This window comes from Gopherus flavomarginatus, chromosome 22, assembly GCF_025201925.1.
Source record: "Gopherus flavomarginatus isolate rGopFla2 chromosome 22, rGopFla2.mat.asm, whole genome shotgun sequence".
Classification (NCBI taxonomy): Eukaryota; Metazoa; Chordata; order Testudines; family Testudinidae; genus Gopherus; species Gopherus flavomarginatus.
In genome coordinates this window covers 10,415,071-10,438,648 of record NC_066638.1, presented here as the reverse complement: position 1 = coordinate 10,438,648, position 23,578 = coordinate 10,415,071, and the positions used below count along the sequence as shown (strand labels likewise).

At 51.4% G+C, this 23,578-nt stretch overlaps 2 protein-coding genes and 1 long non-coding RNA gene across 3 annotated transcripts in view; all 3 read right to left on the bottom strand.

The window, feature by feature from the left end:
- Positions 1 to 7,627: 7,627 nt before the first annotated feature.
- On the bottom strand, positions 7,628 to 14,852 carry SFN (stratifin). The gene has a single exon (XM_050932068.1). The coding sequence runs from the start codon at positions 9,007 to 9,009 to the stop codon at positions 8,269 to 8,271; it is 741 nt and encodes a 246-aa protein (XP_050788025.1). The 5' UTR covers positions 9,010 to 14,852; the 3' UTR covers positions 7,628 to 8,268.
- Positions 14,853 to 17,058: 2,206 nt separating this feature from the next.
- ZDHHC18 (zinc finger DHHC-type palmitoyltransferase 18) overlaps positions 17,059 to 23,578 on the bottom strand; it is a 28,654-nt gene continuing 22,134 nt past the window's right edge. The window contains exons 7-8 of the mRNA XM_050932078.1: positions 23,394 to 23,503; positions 17,059 to 20,048 (exon numbers count right to left, since the gene is read on the bottom strand). Coding sequence (XP_050788035.1) covers positions 19,931 to 20,048; positions 23,394 to 23,503 — 228 coding nt within the window. The 3' untranslated portion in view covers positions 17,059 to 19,930. The remainder of the gene's footprint in view (positions 20,049 to 23,393; positions 23,504 to 23,578) is intronic.
- Positions 22,094 to 23,387, bottom strand: LOC127039003 (uncharacterized). Its single transcript, XR_007770852.1, has 2 exons — positions 22,549 to 23,387; positions 22,094 to 22,419 (listed from the first exon to the last, which is right to left on the bottom strand). It is a non-coding gene; the product is annotated as an uncharacterized LOC127039003 (long non-coding RNA).

Below are 23,578 nucleotides of genomic sequence, written 5' to 3'. Positions count from 1 at the left end.
AAAAGCTGCAAGACCGGCTCTGAGTATGGCGAGCAGCGACGCCCACCCTGCCCAGCAACACTGTAATTTCGGCTCTGTCGAAACCCAGCACTGTGGCTCCCACCTCAGCACCTTATTAACCCTTCAAAGTCAGACTAGTCCTTAGCTGGCTAGCAGCTGGGCACCGGGGGGGCACTGAGCTGGAGCTAATCCCACCTTGCCCTCCCTGATCACCAGCCTGTGAGCTCTGCAGCCAGTCCTGGCTTCATCCCCAGGCCCGGAGGAGCAGGGAGCTCACAGAAACAGTAGCAAGGCTGGACTGGTGGAGCCCCATTCTCCACAGTGGGCGGGGGCCCATGTCCTGTGTGGTCTGCTCGATCTACACTACCCAAGAGTGACAATCCCAATTTTCCTTCCCTTACCTCCCACCCTGGCTTGTCCTGCCAGGGCTGCATCCCTTGTGTTATATGTGTGCCTTGCTATCAATCTGTTTTGTTCCCTCCCCCAGACTGTGCCCCACGCGCCCCTATTGACTTGGAGTAACTACCATGTAAGAGCTGGGGCAAGTGGGAGGCTTTGGCTGCTGAGCTGAGAGGCATTCGTGTTTGTTTGGCCCCCCACCAGGAGGCAGGTGAGGCTTTTGGTATGAGGCAAGGAATGCCGGGTGGGGGCTGAAATGACTTTCAGGGAGGGGTTGAATTCTTTGTTCATGCTCCCTCTGCTTCCCCCCACCACCAAGCAAACTGAAAACAATGAGCTGCCCAAATGTGCTTTGCTCCAACTTCTGCTTCTACATCCAGCAGTGCAGTGATATAGTTAAACTAGACATTGATGTTATCAGTAGGTTTCAGAGTCAACACACTTTGAAAAGGAACGGAGCAGGGTCACACTACTCCACCAGCATTTGGAGGGGTGTTCAGGCTGTTTGGAGACCTGGCTTAATCAGTTCCATTGGGTTCCCAGCTGGGAGGTTTTCTTTATAACCATAAGGGCTAGAGACTCTCTGTTACACATCTCCCAATTTTAAACTAATCTCCAGTTAGGTGGCCGTGTTCACTCCCTATATGCAGGGTACTGCTAACAGGACATACTGTACTCTGAGACTGTTTCAAAATGTCTTCCACTCGCTGCTAAACACATTTCCCTGTGAGGAAGCTTCTCCTGGTGAGATTATTCTCATTCTTAGCTCCAGCCCTTTGGGGTGGTAGCCTAGCTAATCACCTTCCTTTCAGATAGCTGATGACCCCCCAGTGGCTTGGTCCTACCAGCGCTTAGCCATGGCTAAGCCAAATCAGCCGTCTATCTTCCTCCATCAACCGACTCCCACCCAGTCATATCTGTTGCTCTTCTCTGATTCTCCCCCAGCTGTTCAGTAGCTTTCTGGGGATGAGCTGAACTCTGGTCCAGGTGCAGGCGCAGCACAGCTGGGTGCAGAGCAGGACTAGCCCTTTCTTGCGCTGGTGCATTTTGCTTCAGCATGTGCCCCCCCACATACACACACAGAGGCCAGGCTGCACGGCCGCTCCATGGCTCCCGTGTTCTGCACCACCAAGTCCAGGCCTGGCTGGACATTGCTTTCTGCAGCCCGCCTGCCCCATTGTGAGCAAGTCCAGAACACAGTCCCTTTGAGGGTGCAGCTGACGCCTGCTGTGTCTCTTGCTCACAGTTTTGGTCATTAGGGCCTTGGCTTCGTCCAGTCTCCCTTTATAACATGTGCCAGTAACATGCTTCCTGCCCTCATGCCCCTCTTCCAGCCGCTGACAGGCCATGGCGCTGTGAGTTATTGGACCCCTGGATGAAGGGCTATGGCCTGTGATACACAGGAGCTCAGACAAAATGATCTAATGGCCCATTCTGGCCACTGAGCCGGTCCCATCGCTCCACTCCAGCACAATGCTCTGACTCATACCATGAAATTCTCCAGCCACTGCCCAGTCTCAGCCCGCTGAGCGTTCAGTCCCAAACTGACCAGAGTCATGCCAGAGTAACACACTGGGAGGTGCTAGCAAACGCCAAGGTGGATCCAGGGGAGGTGGGATTGGGCTGGGGCACTTCAGGGGCTGGCGAGGGAGGGGCAAAGACATGAGAGATGGTTTAGCAGCTTGGAGGACATCTCGGGCCCTGGAAGGCGGGGCAGTAGGAGGCGGTAGTGGGGCCGCTCCAGTCCCAGCACTGACTGCAGGCCGCAGGCTGAGCTCAGCACTGCCCAGGGTGATGCAGCCAGGCAAACAGGTTCTGAGTTACGCAGCCTGGCCTCCCACGACATTACATCAGTGCACCTCCCAGGAAAGCACCAAGGAATCTCACATTCCCTTGTCAGGACCTGGAACTCAGGAGTCCCAGGGGGAAGGGCTGGGGGCTCCTGGATTCTCTTCCCAGCGCTGCCACTGACCTCTCTGTGAACTGGGTATAATAATGCAACCTCCCTCATAGCGGGCTGTGAAGGCTGATCAGTCTTGTGTCTCGCGTGTCCACAGTCCAGCTGACGCGGCCCGTTTCAGTTTCAGAATAATGCATGTCATTAATGTGCAGAGATGGCGCATGCAGCACTAGGCAGCGAGATCAGTGACCCAGTGACAGATGCTGCTGAAACTTTACTGGTGAGCCAGCCCTGGAGATGCTTCATTACACAGGGACAACATGGGCGTCCGCTCGGCCTGGCCACATCCCTGCAGGGACCTCATCCAGCAGTGGGAGGGAGCTCACGCTCCATGGCTCATTGGGGCCGGAGGCTTGGTGATGTGGCGACTGGTCTGATAGCAACAAGACTGAGTCAACCAACCTGCGGCCCAAAGGCCAGAAAACAGCCTATGGATGCGACTGACTAAATGGCTACCAACCAGGGGTGGGTTTGACCCAGCAGCCTTAAGCCTGATCTCCTGGCTGAGGCAGGCAGGAAGGAAGAGCTGCTGGCCACAGAGATGTCAGCTGTCTAGGAGAGCCGGGGGGACCTGTGACTCAGCCAGGCCAAGGAGAGGCGCCTCTCGTTTAGTGAGGGGCCAGCACCAAGCCCCAGCGTGTCTGTTGAACCCGTCGCTAGCCAGGAGTCCTGGGTCCTTTCCCCACTCTGCCACTGAGCTGTGCACAGCGCTGGCAGTCACGCCCGTGCCATACCAATCTCCCCATGCGTTACCGGGGCTAAGGCTCCCCCTCACGGGGGACTTGAGGCTCCATGCAGTCAGGCCCATCAAAGGCATTGGGCTTGTGACCTGACTGGCTGTGAAGGGCTCATGCCACCCAGCTGGGGGCCTGGGGCTGAGCTTCCCCAGTGCTGGGGCATTGGGCCATAGCTCCCACCCAGCTCGGCTTCGATAAATAATGGGCAACGTCCCTAGAGAAAACATGGCGCAGAGCTGTGCCTTGTCCCGGAATGAACTGCACGAGCCGCTGGGCCTGCTGCTGACCGCATGGCGCTCCCTCCCCAGCCCAGCGAGCGCACAGCGGGGCCAGCATAGGCCAGTGCATGTGCTGCACATTCCTGGGAAGCAGCTGCAAATCTCAACCTGCACACACTGTTCCTGAGGGCTGCACGGCTGCGCTCGGAGCCCTCTGCGCTTAATGGGCCCTCAACAGCCGCTGCACCCGAGGGCCTGCCAGGATCGTCCCATCCGCCAAGAGCTGCAGGGTGGAGCCTCAGCGCCACATACTTGGGCTGGAAGGAGCCCGGCAGGGGTGTGGCTGGAGATGAAATTGGCACAAGGTGCTGAGCTCAGCTACAGCATCACAAGCCGGCAGCTCTGCAGGGAATGTTCTGTGCCGACGTTAGTGCTGAGCTCGGCACAAATCGCCTGGCTCCCCGGTGGATGCCCAGACTGGTTTGGTCACACAACGCTCCTCCGCCCCTGGGCTGGAAAAGCAAAGGCCAGCGCATAGTGGCTCAGCATGTGGGTCTGGGGGCACCTTCTGCTCACTTTACAGGGCCAGAGCCTGTTTTCTGGCCTCATGGCTAGTAGCCCCTTTAATGTTCCTGGGCTGACTCTCCCTAGGAGTAGGAGGAGCAGGGTGTAGCCTGGAATACTGGCCCACTCATTGCCTGCTGCGGCACATGGGGAGAGGCTTTGTGCAGCAGCTGCAGAAGCCTGAGCGATTGGTTTGACTGTCAGCCCCCTCCCTAAGAGGATGTGGCGTTCCTGGGGGCAAGGCAGGATAGGTGGTTTTGGTTTGGGGTTCAGCTCTGGGCCAGGAGTCAGGAGATCCACCTGCTCTTGGCTCCTCTGCTGACTCTGGGGGTGCCTTGAGCAAGTCTCTGCCCCTGCTGTGCCTGAGTTTTCATTTTGTGGCCATTAGGTATTGCCTTGTCCCAATGTTTACCCATGAGATGCTCAGCTGGCCGTCTGCCAGAGACACCAGCTGTTCAGAGCAGCTTTTCGGGAGCTGGGGGGCCACCACTAGGTTCCCAGACTGCAAGGAATGATCAGCTCTTGGTGGCCTGTAAAGTGTACTGGTGGTAGGCGTTTGGCATTACCGGAGCAGAATGCCTTGCCTCCCACTGCTGCCGCCCCAGTGCAGCTGAGGCAGGAATTTACTTCTTGCCACTTGCCACTGAGCCGCAGCAATGCTGAATGGCGCCAAAGGCTGGAAGCTCACTGCATGCAGCCAGGGCCGGCGCTTCCATTTAGGCAACCGAGGTGGTCGCCTAGGGCGCCAGGATTTGGGAGGGCGGCAATTCGGCGGTGGGGGGGGGTCCTTCCGCACACTGGGTCGTCGTCAGCAATTCCGTGGGGGTCCTTCACTCGCTCCGGGACCCGCCGCCGAAGTGCCTGGGAGCGCAGAAGGACCCCCCCCCCCCACAGAATTGCCAACAACCGGGAGCGCGGAAGGACCCCCGCCTAGGGTGCCAAAAACCCTGGCACCGCTCCTGCATTCAGCTGTAACAGCACTGAGCTTCTCCTCCCAGCTGCAAAGTGCAGGCTGGGCTCTCTAGACTGACCTTCAGAGCCTCGGTAGGGAGTTAGACCCCCAAATTCTTTAATGGGTGCTGGGCAGCTGGATCTCATCTCACAGGCAACTCCACAACCCTCAATGACCACAAATGCCAGGAGTTTGGTATGTGTCTCCCCGAAAGATGCAGCCTCCACCAGACGTCAGGTTCTGCACTGACTCAGCGGCTTGCTGGACTCCCTCTATCATCAATGCAGCTCACACGTACAGGCCCGTGGTGCCTAACCCTGCTCAACCAGCCCTACGTGACAAGGTGATAAAATGCCAGTTGCCGCCTGTGCTCTGTCTACACTGGCACTCTCAGCAGCACTAGTGATGGTGGGAGAGCTACAGAAAGGCTAGTGTGGGCTGGGCCTATTAACTCACCACCGCCACTATCTTCCCATCCAAATGCCGGCCCGGCCCAGCTCTGCTCTGCTCGAGCCGATGAGCTCATAGCCCAAGGTGGCATGACTCTCTTTTATGGTAATGATTTGTCAAGTTGAAACTAGTGGAGGGCAAAAGCTGAACTCAGTAGTCTGTCAGCTACACCCATTCTCCAAAGGAATGAGCTGGAAAAGTGCCAGATTAATAACCGCTGAGCTTTCCTGGGCTTCTATGCATCGTCCCCAGAAGCCCCTCGGCTCTGCCGTGTCTTAGGTAGGTTTGCAGCCCAAGGAATCCAAGCTCCAACTGTTCCTTTCCTCTCTAGCTGAGGACTCAGGAAGCTGGCACTGCAAGGAGAATGGTGGGTGGAAATCCTACTCTGTCAGCACCCCCTTCCCGTCGGGCATTTGCGCAGCCACTGATGTCGCCCATAAAACGTCTTGGTGATGCTAGGCTTGACTCTGATTTTCCTCTCTCTGCATTGACCTCTCATTGAGCTTGTGAGTCTAGGGCTCTACCGGTGCTTTTTAATGAAAAGCAGAACAGTTTAGAAGTGGGCTCGATAGTTATTAATGCTGGGCTTTCAGCCTAGACTAAAGCTACAGGCACCTGCTTGGAGTAAACCAGAGGGCCTGATCACTCATGGGCATTAAAGCTGCCCTGGCATGTTCTCCTCATGGCGCTGCTTACTGCATTCAGCCTCCCTCCATTTCCAACTGGATGCAGTATGTGTCTTCCACCCTAGGCTGTTGTGTTATATTGCTGTGTGCTGCTAAACGCATCCTGCCTTCCGCTCCAGAGGTGTGAAGGTGTCCATGTGTAAGGCCCTTTGGGGTCCTGAGTGCTAGTGATCCTGACAGCTATGGGAGATCATTGTCATTGACAGTAGTTTATTCTGTGAGCAGACAAGCCCCTGCTTGTGGTCTGTGAAATCCAAACATCCCCACTGCCATCTGCGAACACAAATGAACACACTTCAACAGTTCTTTCTTTAATGCTGTTACTGAAGGATGCCTAAGACTGGACCCTTGTGACCTTCCTTGTGACTTGCTCATGAGCCCACGGCACGTTCATACGGCTGAGAAATGGGTACATTTTGTGCTGGCAGTTTAGCAGCTGCTCCCATGTGAAATCCTGAAATCGCCCACATCTGGAGGAGGAAAACAGCACGGTAAACTGTGTTGCCCAACACGCCCTTACACAGAACTTAGCACCTGGTGTAGACAAAGTAAGTTGTGTTTACGTACGTGTAGGCTGGTCAGGCTCAGCCCTGGGGAGGACCCTAAAGGCTCCCAGCTAGTTGCAAAATCTTAAGAACTTTTCTATGTACACGTTGCACCAGTCTGGGTTTTCTGAGTTAGTTACACCGGACAGACCCATGTGGTCACTCTCCTTTCGGTCTGAGCCGCTGATTTCAGCTTAATTTAAACGTCATCTTAATTAATTTACACTTAAACCCAAATAGGCCTGTTTTTTACCCAATTTAAGTATCCCCACTACAGGGGTTTGCCACCGTTAAACTACATCCATTTAAAATAACCACTTTAGTTGGGCCAGTGCCAGTATCTCATGTAGACAAGCCCTGCATCTCTGGAATCTGGCATAAGGCTTCTAATTAGGTTCAGGGTTTCTGACCCCTAGTTCCAGGGACAAAGCTACAGGAGTAGAAGTGAATTGGAATCATAGCCATGGGGGCTTGCTATGCAGAGAAGGACCATACCAAGGTGTGAGGGCTGCGAGCAGAGCTGAGCTGGGTGTGACGCTTAGTGCTATGTGGGTTTTAGTTGCAGGAATACACAGAATAGTGGCTGTTTTTTAAAACCAGTATTATTGGCAACAGCTGGGTGTGGGGGAGGGGGGGGTCATGCCACCTGGCACTGGAGATGGCCTGAAGAAGGGTCACTGATGCTGTTCCTTTCAGGTAGGTGAGGGGATCTTGCTTACCCATTCATGAGTCATTCAGAGTCCCTCACCGCAGGGAAAGCTTCTGCTCCTCCACCCTACCTATTCCTATCACTTATCAAATGTAACCAGGTCTCACATCATGTTGGTCTCTCTGTGGGCACAACCTGCTCACAAGGCTTACTGGAGCCTCGCTCCTCTGCTCGGGTCCAGCACTCATGCACAGAGCGACTACAGGCAGCTTGGCGTGCACGAACCTGCCTGGAAAAGTACCGCGCTCACTCCCTGCTTAAACTTGAGCATGCCAGGAACTCCCTCTCCTCTTCCAGTGCATTGAAAACACATGCTCTGCGGTGTGCCAGGCAGCGCTGGCCATGCCCTGGCAAGGCCATGCCACACACTGAGATGCAGTAAAGAAGTGACTACGAGGACTACAAAGGCAGGAGTGTAAGTGCAGTTTTATTGGAGAGGGACAGGCAGGCAGTGGCTTTGGCAATACACAAATACAGGAGGCACCTCAAGTTTGTCATTCTTAACCCACGACAAAGAACCCCCATGGCCCAACACCTCCAGCTTCCTACTGACTGCAAGGAATACCCAGTAGGCTGGAGAGGAACCCTGCAGAATACGTCACTACAGAAAGCAAAGGAAAGCGCACTCTCTAGCTGCGATCGACTAGGTGTTGGTATCTTTACCCTGAAAACCAAACTCAGCTTCCCCCTTTTTAAATGTTAAGTGCCAGGAGGCACCCCAGGCCCCAATGCTGGGGGGATGAGGAACCCCTGGTGTTACTGACAATGTGTGGGACACCCAGGTTTGTGTGAAGCTATTAGTGCTCTTCCCCAGCAGGAAGATCACAAGAAATGTGGAAGGGGGGGGGGCGGGGGAAGGGTCAGAGAAGGGGGAATTGTCCCAAAGCTGCCATGAGAAAAGGCAAGATAAAACGTGTGAATACCATACGCACAGACCAGTCAGTCCCCTTTGCTGTTGGAATCCAGGCAGAGCTTCTGGGAGCCGAGACGTGTCTTACAAAAAAGGAGGAGGGACAGGGAGAGTGACCATAGCTTGGTGGGCTGCAGTTCAGTTCTTAGGCTCTTCCCCGGCTTCTCCACCGTCTTCTCCCGCACACTCTGCCGTCCATAATGTAAGGTTGTCCCTGAGCAGCTGCATGATGAGGGTGCTATCCTTGTACGAGTCTTCACTGAGTGTGTGGAGGTCTCCCATAGCTTCATCGAACGTGGTTTTGGCCAGCGTGATGGCCTGCTCTGGGGCGTTGGCGATCTCGTAATGGAAGACGGAGAAATTGAGGGCAAGCCCCAGGCGGATGGGGTTCGTGGGCTGCATCTCCTTCTTGCTGATGTCCATTGCTTCCTGGTAAGCTTTCTGAGCATTTTCTATGGTGTCTTTGCGCTCATCCCCGGTGGCTACCTCGGCCAGGTATCGGAAGTAGTCTCCCTTCATCTTCAGGTAGAAGACTTTGCTCTCTGCATCGCTGGCTTTCTTAATGAGATACTTGTCCAGCAGCCCCAGGACAATGTTGCAGACATCTTTCAGCTCCCCCTCCACCTTCTCCCGGTATTCATTCACCAGCTGCGCTTTGTCATCACCCTCTTCAGTCTTGTGCTCGATGCTGGAGATGACCCTCCAGGCAGATCTCTGGCATCCCACCACGTTCTTATAGGCGACGGAGAGGAGGTTGCGCTCCTCATTGGAGAGCTCATCCCCATGCTCCACCACTGCCTTCATGAAATCAGCCATGTCCTCGTAACGCTCGGCCTGCTCGGCCAGCTTGGCTTTCTGCACCTGGTGGTTTCTCGCCATGGCTGGGAGCGCTGGTGGAAAGGAGACCGCTTTGCAAGGAGGCTGGTTTGAAAAGGAGCAGCAGTCACCCTGGGAGCCTTCCGAGTCTCTGTTCAGCTCTGCTGATGGGATCGGCTTTTGGCTTGGCGTCTCAGCCTGGAGCAACGACTAGGCGTGGCAGAGAAGCTCTCAATGAACCCCTCCCCCCACTTCCTCCCAGACGGTGCTCTCCTTAAAAGGAAAACTGCAGTGATTCACCTTGGAGCTAAATGGATTATGCACTAGCCAATGTCAGAGAAATCCACCTTAATGCAAGGCCCCCTCCCTGAGACCTGCTGGGCAGGAGGCTGGTACCCGGCACAGAGGTCTTGCTGTTTGGTTCCAGTTTGCATGGCTGACTCTTCCTGCTGTCATAATTGACCCCCTTTTTGGCAACCAACGACTTGCTAGGCCATGGAGCGTGAGCTAGAGGAGGCCCCTCCTGATCAGAGTTAGGCTCTCTGCCAGGGTGTCGGGGAGAATCTTGCCCCACTGCTGTCCCTGCTCTCTGGCTGGATAGAGGCCATCAAGCCCTGGGATGGCTGATCCTGCAGCTTCCAACAGCCCTAAACTCACCTTCCAGAATCTCTCAAACATTTTATCATTTTAAGCTTGACATAAATGCTGGGAGATTTCGGATGCAGCTCTTCGTCCCACTAATGTCCTCAGTGGTGCCTCGCAGGGGAACCTGGTGGCAGATCAGTGGCAGAAGTGGCAAGAGGCAGTGAACAAGCTACTAAACCAAAGGTGGCCAAGCAGCTGCAGCGTTATGGGGCAGAGTTCCGAAAATGTGGCTTCTGTTCCAAAATGCTGGCAGGTCTACAGGGCTCTTCAATTCCGCAAGGCCCCAGTATTTATCCCCATTGTACAGCTCGGGAAACAAAGTAGAGAGGGTAAGTGACTTGTCCAAATCCACAGAAGTTTAGGAGGATTTTTGTTTTTCTTTCTTTCGTAAAGGAGTGAGATTAGAATCAAGGAATTTCTGGCTCCTAATCTTATGCTCAAATAGTATTTCAAATTGAAGTCCTCTTACTTCTGTTAAAACTGAACCGTATGTATCAGAGCTGACCTCTGTTTCCCTAGGCATACGTTTACTGGCAACTAGGAAGGCGTAGAAAGAAGCCACCTTCTACTTGTGTCTGTCCAGCCCAAAGCTGTCTACTGAGCAAAGGAGCAGGCTAGCACTGCATGGTTAAACAAACCTGCACTGCCTGTCTGGGGGGAGAAAACTTCCACGACTGCTAAGTTCATTTTTAAATCACCTCTGCCACTTTCCCTTGAGGGAGACTAGTGTCAGAGAGAACATGATGATATTGTCCAAGTTGGCTGCACACCACTCTCTGGAAGCATGTTCAAGAGTCGGACTGACCGTGGGAGGGTGGGGGACAGTAATGTTTAAAGTAGCCCCCCCATTTCAGGATGGTGTACTTGTGTGACTCGATGTTAAATGCCTCAGATGAGAGGCAGCACCATTCCCCACTACAAACATCAGTGAAACAGAAATTTTGCTTTAAAATAAGAGCTTCTAAAGCCACTTCCTAACAGCATGGCTCATCATGCGAGAGGCAGGGAACACAGCTCAGATCTAAATGCAGGAGGGGATTGTGGCTGTTGAAAGGGTGTACTTGAGACACAGACATCTCTTTGTCAAATAAAAGCTGCCCTGTATCGTATCCTCCAGCCGATTGTTAAACCAGGCCTTTCTCCATTTACTGCTCATTCTTCTTTTTGATTACATTGAAGATGTTTGAAAAACAATTTCTGCGATTGCTTGGCTGCTTTGTAATTAGTTACTCCGATTAGAATCTGTGTCTCACGATACACTGAAGTTTCACTCTCAAACTGATTAAGCCTGTTCCCACTTGCTAGGAGCTGACTGCTTCTCTGTCTGATGCTGCCTGAAGGCTTCATGACAAATTCACCGCACTGAAACCTGCCTTAATCACTTGCCTTATCTGCTCCATGGATACAGCTGGTGTAGCATGGGGAGAAGAGGGAAGGGTGGGGTCAGTAACTCAGCTGTCCCAGTTTGAAGGTACATTGTTATAGCTGCATGACTCACTGATTTACTCATCTGTGCAAATAGCTGCGGAGTGTCTCCTCCAGCTGACGCCGTGAGCCCTTCGCTGCAGAAGGTCCCTGTCCCTGCTGGGTAAAGCCAGATGGGAATAGCATGGCCCAGCGTGGCTCTTGCTCTCATGCTGGTTTTTAAGGGTTAAGGAAAACCCACTACTGAGGCTTGAAACTAACTTTCCTGGGCCTAGACATGGGATTAACACTGCATGGTGGACTCTCTAGCTAACTAAGGTACGTATCTGTCGTCTTTTACCGTCCTATCAGATCACCTCACACACAATCTTCCCCATATTCACACCGCTCATGTGCCATGAGAAAGTGCCATTATTGCCATTTTATAGAGGGGGAGCTGAGGCACAGAGACTAGTGCCATTTTCAAAAGTGCTTTTGAAAATCCAACTGCAAGTGACTTGCCCGAGGTCACAGAGCAAGGACTCGAACCCAGTCTCCCAAGTTCCAGCCTAGAGCTCTAGCCCCCAGCCTCACACCAGGCTCCTTGGAGACTGTTCCCACAGACACGAATTCCTAGCTGAGGACAAGTGTTTATATTCGACATTAAAACTAAGCTAGGACTCTGGCAGCCTAATTCTTGTCAGATCTTGGTATTTCAGTACGGCTGGGCTGGGTCACTTCTGGGAGGGGAGTCCCAGATGCTGCAGGGAACGGTGGTGCTTCTGCTTTGTCAGTGCTAAACCCAGTGCCCCAGCAGGGCAAAGGGAAGCTGTGCTGCTGGCAGTGTCCTGCTCTACCTGAAACCTAAGTTCTGGGCCCCTGTGAGCTTTATGACAGCAGCCAGAAGTCTTTGCAAGCTGTGGGTATTAATGCTAGCACCGGGATCAGGCCCTAGTTTGGAGAGCTACATGCTGGTGCCTGAATCTGTACTGTGGGCTGAGTCCCTGAGGCTGGGGGACACCCTGTGCAAGCCCCACAAGATTGCCAGCTTCCAGGGGCGGCTGGCCATCCTTTTTGTGTGCCCGCTGTCACCTCCTAGGAGTGCTAATGTGCTCCAGCTGAGTGCTCCATTCTCCCCTACCTTTGAACACACTTGTTCCTTGCCCAGTGAACGTTCCAAGGAACAAACAATTCATCCCCTCTGGGCAATGGAATTTGAGAAGGAATTTTTGATCCGTCCAGCCACTGAACTCCACTGTACAGAGCTTGGGCTGCTACCTCCACATAGGAGGCAAGCACCATCCTTGGCGTTAGGGCCAGTCTAGCCTCACTACCCCCGCAATCACTCTGCACAGGGGGCGTAGTACAGTTCGCACTCACACTGGAGAGGCCCCTGTTCTTGAGAGGAAACTAGCCCCACCTGTGTGTCAAACTTGTGAAAACTCTCTCCCTTCCCAGCACTACATCTCAATTTGTCCCTGCATTATCCCACCATTTCTGTTCCTGGCAGGGTGAAGGCTCTGCCAGTCTGTTACCAGGAAAGTGACAGCCGGTCAGAATCTTTGCTTGGTTTTTAATACTGGTCACCCAATGGAAGCAATCACCCAACGATCTCCCTTGGTTTGCCGGTGCGCACACCGAGTCACCGTGCGTAAGCCACCAGTGCTGACTGTGCCCAGATGGGCTGAGTGGCTTCCATTTTAAGCTATCTGCACAGACCAGACTGCTGGAATGCCCTTGGTGAGGACAGCACTACACAAACCTTAACTGAAGGCAGCTGCATCAAGGACCAAAGGCCAAACTAACCTACCTCGACAATGCAATAGACTGGGGTACATGCATTTCCCAGTATTACACATTGTGACCTACAGGAGGTGGCACTTGCAGCAAACTCGCACTCTGAGCACTAAATCCATTTACGTTTGCAAAGCTGTTAGAGCACTGATGAAGCTGTGTGAGGTTTTTTAAAATAATTCTTCCCATTCACTCATTCTGATCCATGGTGGGAAGGCCAACGGCACAGATGGACGTTGGGAGTCATGCTGTATGAAGTACAAAGCCAGGACCAGTCTTAGCAGTCTAGTTTTCCATCCCTGGTCATGTCTATCAAATGTTTTAAGCACAACTTCAAACGCTGCTCTCAACCACATTTTGTTTCTCGGTAGCCAGCTCACCCCGACTGCAGCTGTGCGTGAAGACACTTCATTGCATCCTCATGCGGCTGTGGGCGACTCTGCCCTGCCTGGGAGGCAGCTGTGAAAAATAAGGCCCCTGGAGTTGCCTCTAGCCAGTACTGTTTGATTTAAATGCATGTGCATCTGAAGTAATAGCATATAAAACTAGCTCTTACCAAGGGAGGCCTGTTAAATAGCTTCAGCAGAGGCTAGATGCCAGTCTCCATGTCTTGTTGCAGGGCCATGGATCACCACCTGCCGCCGCCTCCTCCCGTCTTGTGCACTCACTTGTGAGGCTTGAGGCAGAGTTCTTCTAGCTCTGCTCTAGAAAGCCACTTAAAATAGCCCCCTGGAGCAGTCAGATGCTTGCTGATAGCCTGCAGAGTGCATGCAGGACCATGAGCCCCCCCCCCCACCCCCCCGAAGCTTGTTTGAACCAACCCTTCCTGCCCCTCAAGAGCCATAGCCCACCCTGTCTCAGTTTTGCAGAGACGGGCAACAGGGCCCTGACTTCACTTCGATCTCTGGCTGGTATTTCAGCACTGACAGGGTCTGAAGTTGGGTTAGTGCGGATCAGGAAAAATGGTGACAATTCAGCACTAGACATTTGATGCTCTTCAAATAATACCTCCCATTCCTGGGAATAAGTCATGTTTCATTCCCACTTTACGGGGGGGAATGGTGGCTCGAACATGCCCTAAGGCCAGTCAGTGCCAAAGCTGGCTTTTCGAGGAGGGAGTTCCTGGCTTTCAGCCCCGTGGTTAACACAAGAGGTCATACAGACCTACGCAAACCCTTTTGTGCTCCATCTTCATTCACTCCACCTCCTAAAGGAAAAGCACACACAGGTAAGAGCAGCCTGGAGGCGTTCCCCTTAGGTGCTGGGAAAACAGCAGCCAGATGCCCATGTACAGTAAATAGGAGAAACTTTATTTTGTTACAAAAAGTAGAAGGCGTCAATGGATTTCAAACCCTACCAGATTGGAGCCCAGCTGACAAGGGGTGGGGTCTCACAGGTTTACACTAGCTCCCTTTTACAAACCTTACTTGGTTTGCCAGTGGCTGCTAGAGCGTTAGAGCATCCATCTTCCTCCCCCACTTTTCTGCTCTGTCCTTTCAGTAACGCTGATGGCAGTAGCAGAGGAATCTACACAGGGACTGCAAAAGTCACTACTTAAACTACTACCGCACGTAATCCCTTCTTCTAAACTAGTGACACAGAAAACACCGAACTTACTAGTAAGTGTTTGAAAGGTGAATGCACACTAACTACCTCAGAGACAGGAGAGTCTTTTGCCTGCATACATACAGCACAAGCAGCTCACGGCTGGGGAGGTGGACTGCTGGCCGGCTCTGGCAGAATTCTGCTTCACAAGCCCTGTTCCAGCTGCGAACACACCGCACTAAACCTGGTAACGTCTCACGTACCTGCTCATCTCAATAACTATAATTACATCTTCAGTCTATGGAGGGGGAGACTAGCTCCAGGGAGCCAGCGATGGCCTTGGTTCAGTTGCACGAGTCTCTTTCCAGCAGCAGGAGACGGTAAAAACTCCAGTTATTGCACTCAGAACAGATGCATTTATGGCTTTATGCTTCAAACCCTGGGACAGCAGAGTGCGTCAGCTCCACACGTGGGTCTGGAAAGGCTTTCCCACGTGCACAGCAGCTTTCCCCCCTCTCTTGTCACGGGAGGGACGGAGGTGCAGTAGCGTAGCCCTGGCGTGGGGAGGCACAGGCGGTGGTAACGGCTGCTGTTTCAGGTATTATCCATGTCCTCAAGAGCGCTTTAGTCCCCTGACCAGACTGGATTTCCCCCCGTCAGTGCAGGGAGAGGAAAGTGGAGGAGAGAAAGAGAGGGTTAGTACAAGAAATAACAGAGCGAGAGGTAACAGGAGCGAGAGCAAGAGTGGATCCTCCAAACCAGCTACAGGAAATAACAGAACAGGATGGGGTCAGATCAGTGCCAGTCCTGTGTTAGCAGCACAAGCGGGGCTCCGACAACACTCCCCTCAGGAGTTGACGCAGCTGACCTCTGGTAACACCCATGCCAGGCAAGTATCAGCTGTTCAGACCCCTCAAAACAAGACAGGTGAGTGAGTCATTACTGACCAATGCTCTCAAGCACCATGCAGTAGGAGAGGGGGTGATTAGGAGACTACCACATGAGCAAGACAGCACTCATCAGGGAGAGGAAGATGAGGAGGAAGGGGTATCGCTTCCCACAACAATAACGGAGCAAGACACATACAGCCACCACTAGACACACTGCAGGTGTGTAACTATCTGTTCATTCCACAGCTGCTAGGCCATGACTTCCTTTGCACCCACACCTGTTGTGGATAGCACATGGTGGAGAACAGCAGCAGCAGCCCAGCTGTGGAACAGGCATCAGGGGTAGCTGACTTAAATACAAACTGTTCTCTGGACTGTGCTGGGAAGACAGGGACTAGACACTGGCAGGGTCCGTCACGCTTCCTGGCAGCTGGGCATTATCAGTGCTCCCCTTCTGGCAGACACTAGCTCATCAGTGGTGTGTGGAAAGAACGAGAAGCGCAGTTATGCAAGTGTTAGCAGGGCTGTCCCTGCAGAATCCCCAGCCGTCGTCACTGAGTAATAAGCACTGATGTAACACTACGTTCTCTTCAAAGCACTTTTACAAATTACTCACCCGTGTCACAGGCATGTTGAAGGATGAGTTTCATGTTACAGAGAGGAAAACTGAGGCACAGAAAGGGGAAGTGATTTAATCACAAAGTGCATCAGTGACAGAGCCAGGATTACAAATCTGTTCCTGGCTCCTGGTCCTGTGATCACACCACACCTTGCTGTAAATGTCACATCCCTGCATCAGCAAGGCTTCTCTTCCACCCACAGCAGCATCTAATTTGCCATGGCTAAAAGCCACTACTGCAATCCAGCCTCTTTGCAGCCACCATTCAGGGCTTAAAGCCCTACTGCCCTAACCCTTCTGGCTGTGCATCCCATCTTGCTCCAAACTAAGTCCAATCCTCACTACTCACTAAACCCTGCATGCTCTAGTAACAACCAGCCTAAACCCAAAGTAATGCACGACAACTCTCAGCCAAGCACATCTGCTCTGCCTCCACTCAGTCTGCAGTGCAATGCAATGAAATTTACCCTAATCCTCTGCAAGGCTGGGGATAATCCACCTACATACCACACAGCGTAGCACGGCTCACTGCCCAGCAGGGCTCTTCACACACACTACACACCAATGCCTACACAAACCAGAGGGTAGCTGGGGCTTCCTGTACAGAGCAAATCATGCAGTGAGGATGAGATGAGTCACTGGACTGGGGATAGAAGAAGAAAGTGCTTTCTTACCAACTACCCCTCAGAAAGCAGGGCTAACATCCAGAAAGAGGGGGGTTAGATCCCATCAGGCAGTGCAGGAAATGGCAAAGTCCTGGCAGGCATCCTCCTGGGGAAGACACCAGAGATTATGCACTTCAGCATCCACTGGCAAGGACAGAGCAGACTGTGTCAGAGAGAGGGCACTCTGTCTCAGGCTGCTCTCAGATCCTGGGACAGCACTGGACTGGGTTAAAGGGACAGTGGGATGGGAGAAGGGTGCTTAACTTAAGGCCTCTGAAGGAAGATGCAGTTTGAGCTGTGTCAAATTTCAGCAGCTGAATGATGAAACCCCGAGAAACCATTGGGCCACACCAAGTTGCTGGGGTTTGCAGCTATGCATACCTTCCAGCCTGATCCTGCAGGAAGTGATTACAGTGGGCAGGCAAGACTCACAGCTGGAAGAAGCCATCTAACCTTCATTGGACGGACAGAGAATCATTACTCACCCACTGCAGAAGCTGAGGAACATGCCTCGGAACCCATAAAAGGAAACAAACAAATCCCCAAACAGTTAACTTTAAAAATATAACTTTATTACAGCAAGTAACAAGAGAACCAGTTCAAACGGAAGTGAGTTTGCCTCCCTCTCCCTCCTTCAGAACTCCTGTAAGAGGCGGGGTCAGTTTTCCCATCCTTTCCCATTAAAGCTGCAGCCGCTCAGAGCGTAGCTTTACTGACCCTCTACACACATCTGCTAGTCCTACCATTACACAAGCAATGAACACAGCATCAGGGCCATGGGAGAGTTAGTGCCATTGTATTAAGAACACCGGCTATTTTGTGGACAAGTGGAAGACAGACGGTAACTGCCGTGCAGTATGATTTCTGGAAAGGATTTCTGGAGTGTTATTTTCCAGACACGGCAGCAGCTTTTTACACTGTTGCACTGAGCCGTCTGAGCTGAAGATCAGGCTAGTAGTGGCAAGGCACGTGAGCTCTAGCCTTGTGTGTCAATCTGCAGAGCGAGCTGCCCTGCCAGCCTGCCTCACCCCTGAGCTGCAGAGGTCATTTATGATAATTTATGCTACATGCTGGTACCAACCCTTCTTCACTCAGCTGCCAGCTATGGGGAACACTAACATCGGTGTGTGTGTGGTGCAAGGATGCTTCTCCGAGGAACAGCTGGTAAATGTTTTGGTCACTAAGAACGGGGGCTGGCTTTGGACTAGTCACCCTGCTGGAAAGGGGACTGATTGAGAACAACATATGAAGACCGAATCATACAGTCCCCAGCCATAACAAGGCAGCAGCACCACCACCCCCGGCTATCCTATAAGATCAGTCCACTGACAACAGCACCCCTGCCATGCCTCTTCTCACTTGAATAGTGAGCTCTCTATGCCCTGAGCCAGAAACATGAAGCAAGAGGAACATTTACAGGGTGGAAGGAGCAGATGTTTAATCAAATCTCCAAAAAGGAATGGTTTGAAATTGTCCAATATTCTTCTCAGCTAAAGCTTCTCTTAAAGCCCCACCTAAAACCACTGCCTTCTGCAAGAAGCCTGCAGCATGTAAATGCAGATCCCAAGTTCCCAACCCCAGGACGTGGGTGGTGGAGGGGCGGGGCACATCTCATGCCCTGCTCTTTGAACAGTCAGGATTTGTGACATTTTCTGGCCAGCAACAAAACTGGGCTACAAAAGAGTGTCAAAAACTAGAGGGAAGGGAAATGCATGGAATGTGAGAACACCATGCTGGGGGGTGCATTTAAACATTGTCCCATTGAAGCTCACCACTGCTCAGCAGACTGACTCACAGGATAAGGCGAATGAGGGATGCCTTAAGCAATACCAGCCCCTTCCACACACCCTATGTTCCCCTTATGTTTGCAGCGGCTGGCAATTCTCTGCTAGCGTGCTGTCATTCATGATGTGCAAAGCAGAGTACTGGGGAATACCTCTGTGACAATCTGCCCCACAAACACACTGGCTAGTGATAAAAGCACAGGTGAGAAAGATGAAAGGGCTTGGGTCCGATACATACTGCAACGCCTGGGGCGTCTAACCAAGTGCCTTAACACAGAACAAACATTGCAAATCTCTACCCTGGTGCCAGGAATATGTACAGCAGCTATCTACACCGACACACAAAAAAATACTACTTAGAAAAAAATCTACAAAATTGTGCAAAAATACCCAGCAGCTTTTAATAAACACATTTCAAGTATTGCTAATGTGTCTGTAACTCTCCTAAACACACTCACCAGTGTCAGTACTCCACAAGGCAGACTGGTGAACACCTGGTATGGGGCAGCAACAGGTATGGTGCCACCTGGGGCAGACAAACTCAGAGGAATCATTCCCAGAGGGCCAGCAGGTGGCCCCACTCTCTATTCTACTGGCCAGGAATCCAAACCTGCGCTAACTGACACCAGCACTCAGGGTAACCCAATTTGGGCAAGCTGTGCCTCTTCAATGCTGGAGCCCACTCACGCGTTAGCCACCTAGTGTTGGGCAGAGGTCTGACAGGTGACCATCTAAGGGCAGCATCTCCCCATTACACCCACAAAATACTTTGCTTATTTTGTTTTTAACCATTAAAACTAGGAGCTCCTCTGGACTGTATCCTTGCATGGCTTCTTACTGGCTGAAATGGCTACAACACTAGGAAGGGTTGGTCAGCACCTTCCTCTGTGACCAGGTGAGAGCCAGCACTGAACAGCAACTGGGATGGCACATCTATTTCCCTGCCTATGCTCACTGCCTCATATGGGTCTGGACCCTCAGAGCTCTCCCCAGCACCTGGGAACGAGAATGTCATCCCAGCCACCCAGCTTCAATTCTGAAAAGTACCAGTGCTGCTGGGAAAGGGACGCTATATATTCCGCAGACCCAGATGGGAACGTAGCTTATACTGACACATGAAGCTGCCCCTCGCACTCTTGGGGCAGAGATGCAGGAGGCATCTGTAGAGACACAGCAGGGAGACCTAGCTTTCAGCCTTCATCCTCCCCCAAAACCCAACCCCCAATCTAGAATGCAGCACCCATCCTCAGCCCCCCAAAGGCATGGCAGCCCATTCAGCTAATCCCCGCAGCAAAGATGGCAGCTCTCTGGAGCGGACACTCCAAGCTTGGATGGTTCTGAGAGACTGAGGTTTCCCAAGCAGCCCTTCTTGCTTCCCAGCTGTGGTTCGAACCCCTCTCCTTGGGTGAGGCCAAGGTCTTGCTTGGCATCAGGCTGTAGCAGTTGAAAATCCAGGTAAGCCGTATCATAGTGAAACAAAAAAATAAATAAATACAAAGGTAACGCCTGGTTTGACTGAGTCTTTGGCAGCTCTGTACCACAGGGCTGTCTTGCCTGAGGTCAGGGAGATGATAACGGGAAGGTACTGACTGGAGCTAGGCACAGGCATGACAGGCACTGGACTACATCACAGCACCACTAGGGAATGCCTCCTACCATGCTGGTGTCGGTCTTGGCGCCAAAGGAAGGGATTTCACCCTTGGGACTGGACAGGGTCCCAGCATCAGGCTGGATAAATCCTCTTCTGTCTATTAAACTAGAAAACAAGATGGGAAAAAAGGGGAGAGGTTAAAACACCAATGTTCATCAAGAAACAAACCCTCGCAGCGTTGTGCTAAGCCAACCAGTGATGCTATAAAAATGAGTTGCTAGCCCCTATTGCGTCAACAATATAATACTGGTGCAAAAAAGGTGAACACAATTCTGGGATGTATTAGCAGGAGTGTCGTAAGCAAGACACATGTAGCTGTTCTTCCATCCTACTCAGCACCAATAAGTCCTCCACTGGAGTAGTGTCTCCAGTTCTGGGCACCACACTTTGGGAAAGATGGGGACAAATTGGAGAAAGTACAGAGGAAAGCAACAAAAATAATTAAAGATCTGGAAACATGACCTACAAGGAAAGACTGAAAAAAATTGGATTTGTTGAGTCTATAGAAGAGAAGACTGAGGGGAACATGATAACAGTCCTCAAACATGTAAAAGATTGTTATAAAGAAGAGGGTGATAAATTGTTCTCTTTATCCACTGAGGACAGGACAAGTAGTAATGGGCATAAGCTGCAGCAAAGGAGATTTAGGTTAGACAGAAAAAACTTCCTAACTGTCAGGGTGGTTAAGCACTGGAACTAATTACCTAGGGAGGCTGTGGAATCTCCATTACTGGAGGCCTTTAAGAGCAGGTTAGACAAACACCTGTCAGGGATGGTGTAGATAATACTTAGTCCTGCCTCAGTGCAGGGGCCAACCCTAGATGACCTATCAAGATACCTTCCAGTCCTACATTTCTGTGATTCTAAGGGATTTCAAAGGCATGAAGCAAACCCTGACAGCTTTTGATCATTAGCACAAGACAGCTGTGCCTGCCAGTACTGTGCAGAGTTTAGGGAATTTGAATGCACTCAGGAAAATCCCCTCGGCCAAATCTCATGAGGGTGACTGGGCAGAGGGAACAGACTCCACACACAGGACAGCACTTAACTATGGCTCAGACTTTTCTTGTGAATGTTTTTAAACACTTGTCGCTTAAACCCCAAGGTGACCAGCAAGGCTACGCACCCACCTGAGCCCAAAACATTTAGCACTCTGGGCAGGAAGGCGTTTCTTCGAATCTCTTGGCGTGAGCTGAGTGCACCTGGAAGCTGTTGGCTTCCCCAAGCCCTGCTTGTCTCTTTGTGGGGACTGCTAGACAAAGCGTCAGTGGGAGGATGGATGATACGGGTTCCTGAGCACTCAGAACTAGAGACAAAGTTGTGTCACTACTGTGCTAGGCTGGAGTTGGAGAGGCCCTCTATAGCAGGAGAGGAATACTATTATCCTATTAGCAGCCATCTGCCTCCCAGCGCTCTCAACATATTTGAATAGATTAGCTCACTTACTATCATGGATTCCATAGTAACGGTGACACTGAAAAGGACAAGAACCTTGGGAAGTATTTTAGAGGGAAAAAACAAACCCCGCCTCAACTCATGGTGTAACAGCCCTCCTGAGCACAGGCTAAACAGCTGACCGTCCCTGAATTATTTCATTACACTTACACTGGGCTAGTATTTCTGGAATGCTCCCAGTAAGTTCAAATTGGTTCCTCCCAGCAAAGGAAACACTGTCATAAAAGTGCCTGAAGCATTCAACAGGCTGAGAGCTACAAAAGGTGGGTTGGGATCAAACTCCCAACCACCGAACACAAGAGATTATTTTAAATTTGCCCGACGGCGCCCTCATGTGACTAAACCATGGCAGTTTTATTTTTTGATGGGATTAGATTCACAGCTGTTAAAGCCAGAAGAGACCATTCTGATCGTTTAGTCTGAGCGCCTCAGATGGAGGATGTTAGGTAGGTTAGACCCCACAGAGGGTTTTTTGTTTCTTTTTTGAAAGGTAAAAACCAGGTTTCATTAAATGATTTTTTTACACTGCAATACAGTTTAAGCACTTAACAACACTTCCCCATGAACTTTGCAACCCAGGGATCCTGCACCCTGCCCTGGGAAGAGCAGAGGGTAGAACTCACTGGTCTTGTTTCATTGTCCAAGCCCCGTGAAAAACAAGAAGCAAATCAGCACAGATGAGGAAAAGTCAGAGAGATGTTTGGCATTATTTCTTCCTGCTTTAATGACAGTTGCAGATAATTCACAGGTAAGGGAATTTGTCAGGATCAAATTAAATAGGAAATCATTGTGTCCTTTTAAGGCAGGAGTCTCCAAATTGTCTGACTAAGGACAGCATTGGCTACTTGTCAGAAGTCTAAGGTTTCCAGTATACTGCATAAAAGGGAAAGGATTGCAGCCAACCCCATCTCTGTTAGAGGTGAAGACCTCCGCAGAGCACATATCCCAGCATGCAATGCTCCATCTTGATCTGAAAAGCAGCTGCAAGATGCATGTAGAATTCCAGCCACTTAGAGATGACCTGCAAAGGAAAAAACTGGGCTGGTTCCCCTTAATTCTCCTTCTTTATAGTGGATGATGGTGGGATGGAAGGGGTTTTGATGCTTGTTTTTCATCTTAGAAATACCAAGAATGTCAAGTCTGCTCTCACCTGGAGATCCTGGAGCTGTATCAAGAGCACATTTAGCAAGAGCCCTCCTGCCTTCTTTGACAAGTGAGGAGTGAGACAAAGCTCTCTCCCCCAGGCGGTCAGTTAGTCATGGAAATTAAAGAATGGTTCAAAAATAATAATAGCTTTATTTAACCACATCTAAAATCTGTACTCTCCCAACCACTCAGGTTTCACTGCATTGAGTCTGGTGAGTGTGTCATTCCACTAGTTCTCCAGTCACCAGAGACTCTGCCAGGGCAGACAAGACCTGTATTTGTAGTGTAAAAACAAGCACTGAAGAACTTCTCCATCATCCAGAAGCCAGATGTACTGGGAAGTCCTTTGCAGGGCACCTTTAAGCCCAGGGTTATTCTTTATGTAGTGCTAAAGCTCACAGGATGCACCTTTTAGCCCTCCCGAGGTCCTTAGGGCACTGGATTTTTAAATATCTAAAGAGGAAACACACATCTAGTAAATAATTCCATAGCAAACGATTACCATTCGCTGCTGGGCCCTCCTGTAACAGGCACATCCCACCCTTACTACACTGCAGGGGTAAACTCCAGTTGCACTGTTTACACCCTCCAATGAAGTCTGAAGTGCCCTGAATTAAGCAGATTTCAATGGATGAAAAGTAACAGTCAGCACTCGCCTATACATTTACCTATCCCTCTGGGCCTGAGCCTCAGAATTACCCATTCCACCCTACACGAGAGCCCTGCGCCATTGCTTTGGCTTGGCTCCTGGGATCCAGTGTTAACTTCTCCTGTCTCCACCTCCTCATGTGGCTGCAGTGTCAGGGCAGGGTGCAAGTCCCGAGTCCAGTGAGGATCGGAGGCTCTTACCTGGGATGGAATGGCCCACACAATACTGCACAGCAGTTGGTGAGGATACTCTTATGGCTGTAGGGATTGGCAAACTCTGAGCCTCTCTTATTTGACCACGACCCTTTGATCTGCAATTGAAAGGACACAGGCTGGTTAGAAAGTGACAGCCTAGTGAGGGGATGGAGATGGTCAGTGCACTGCCC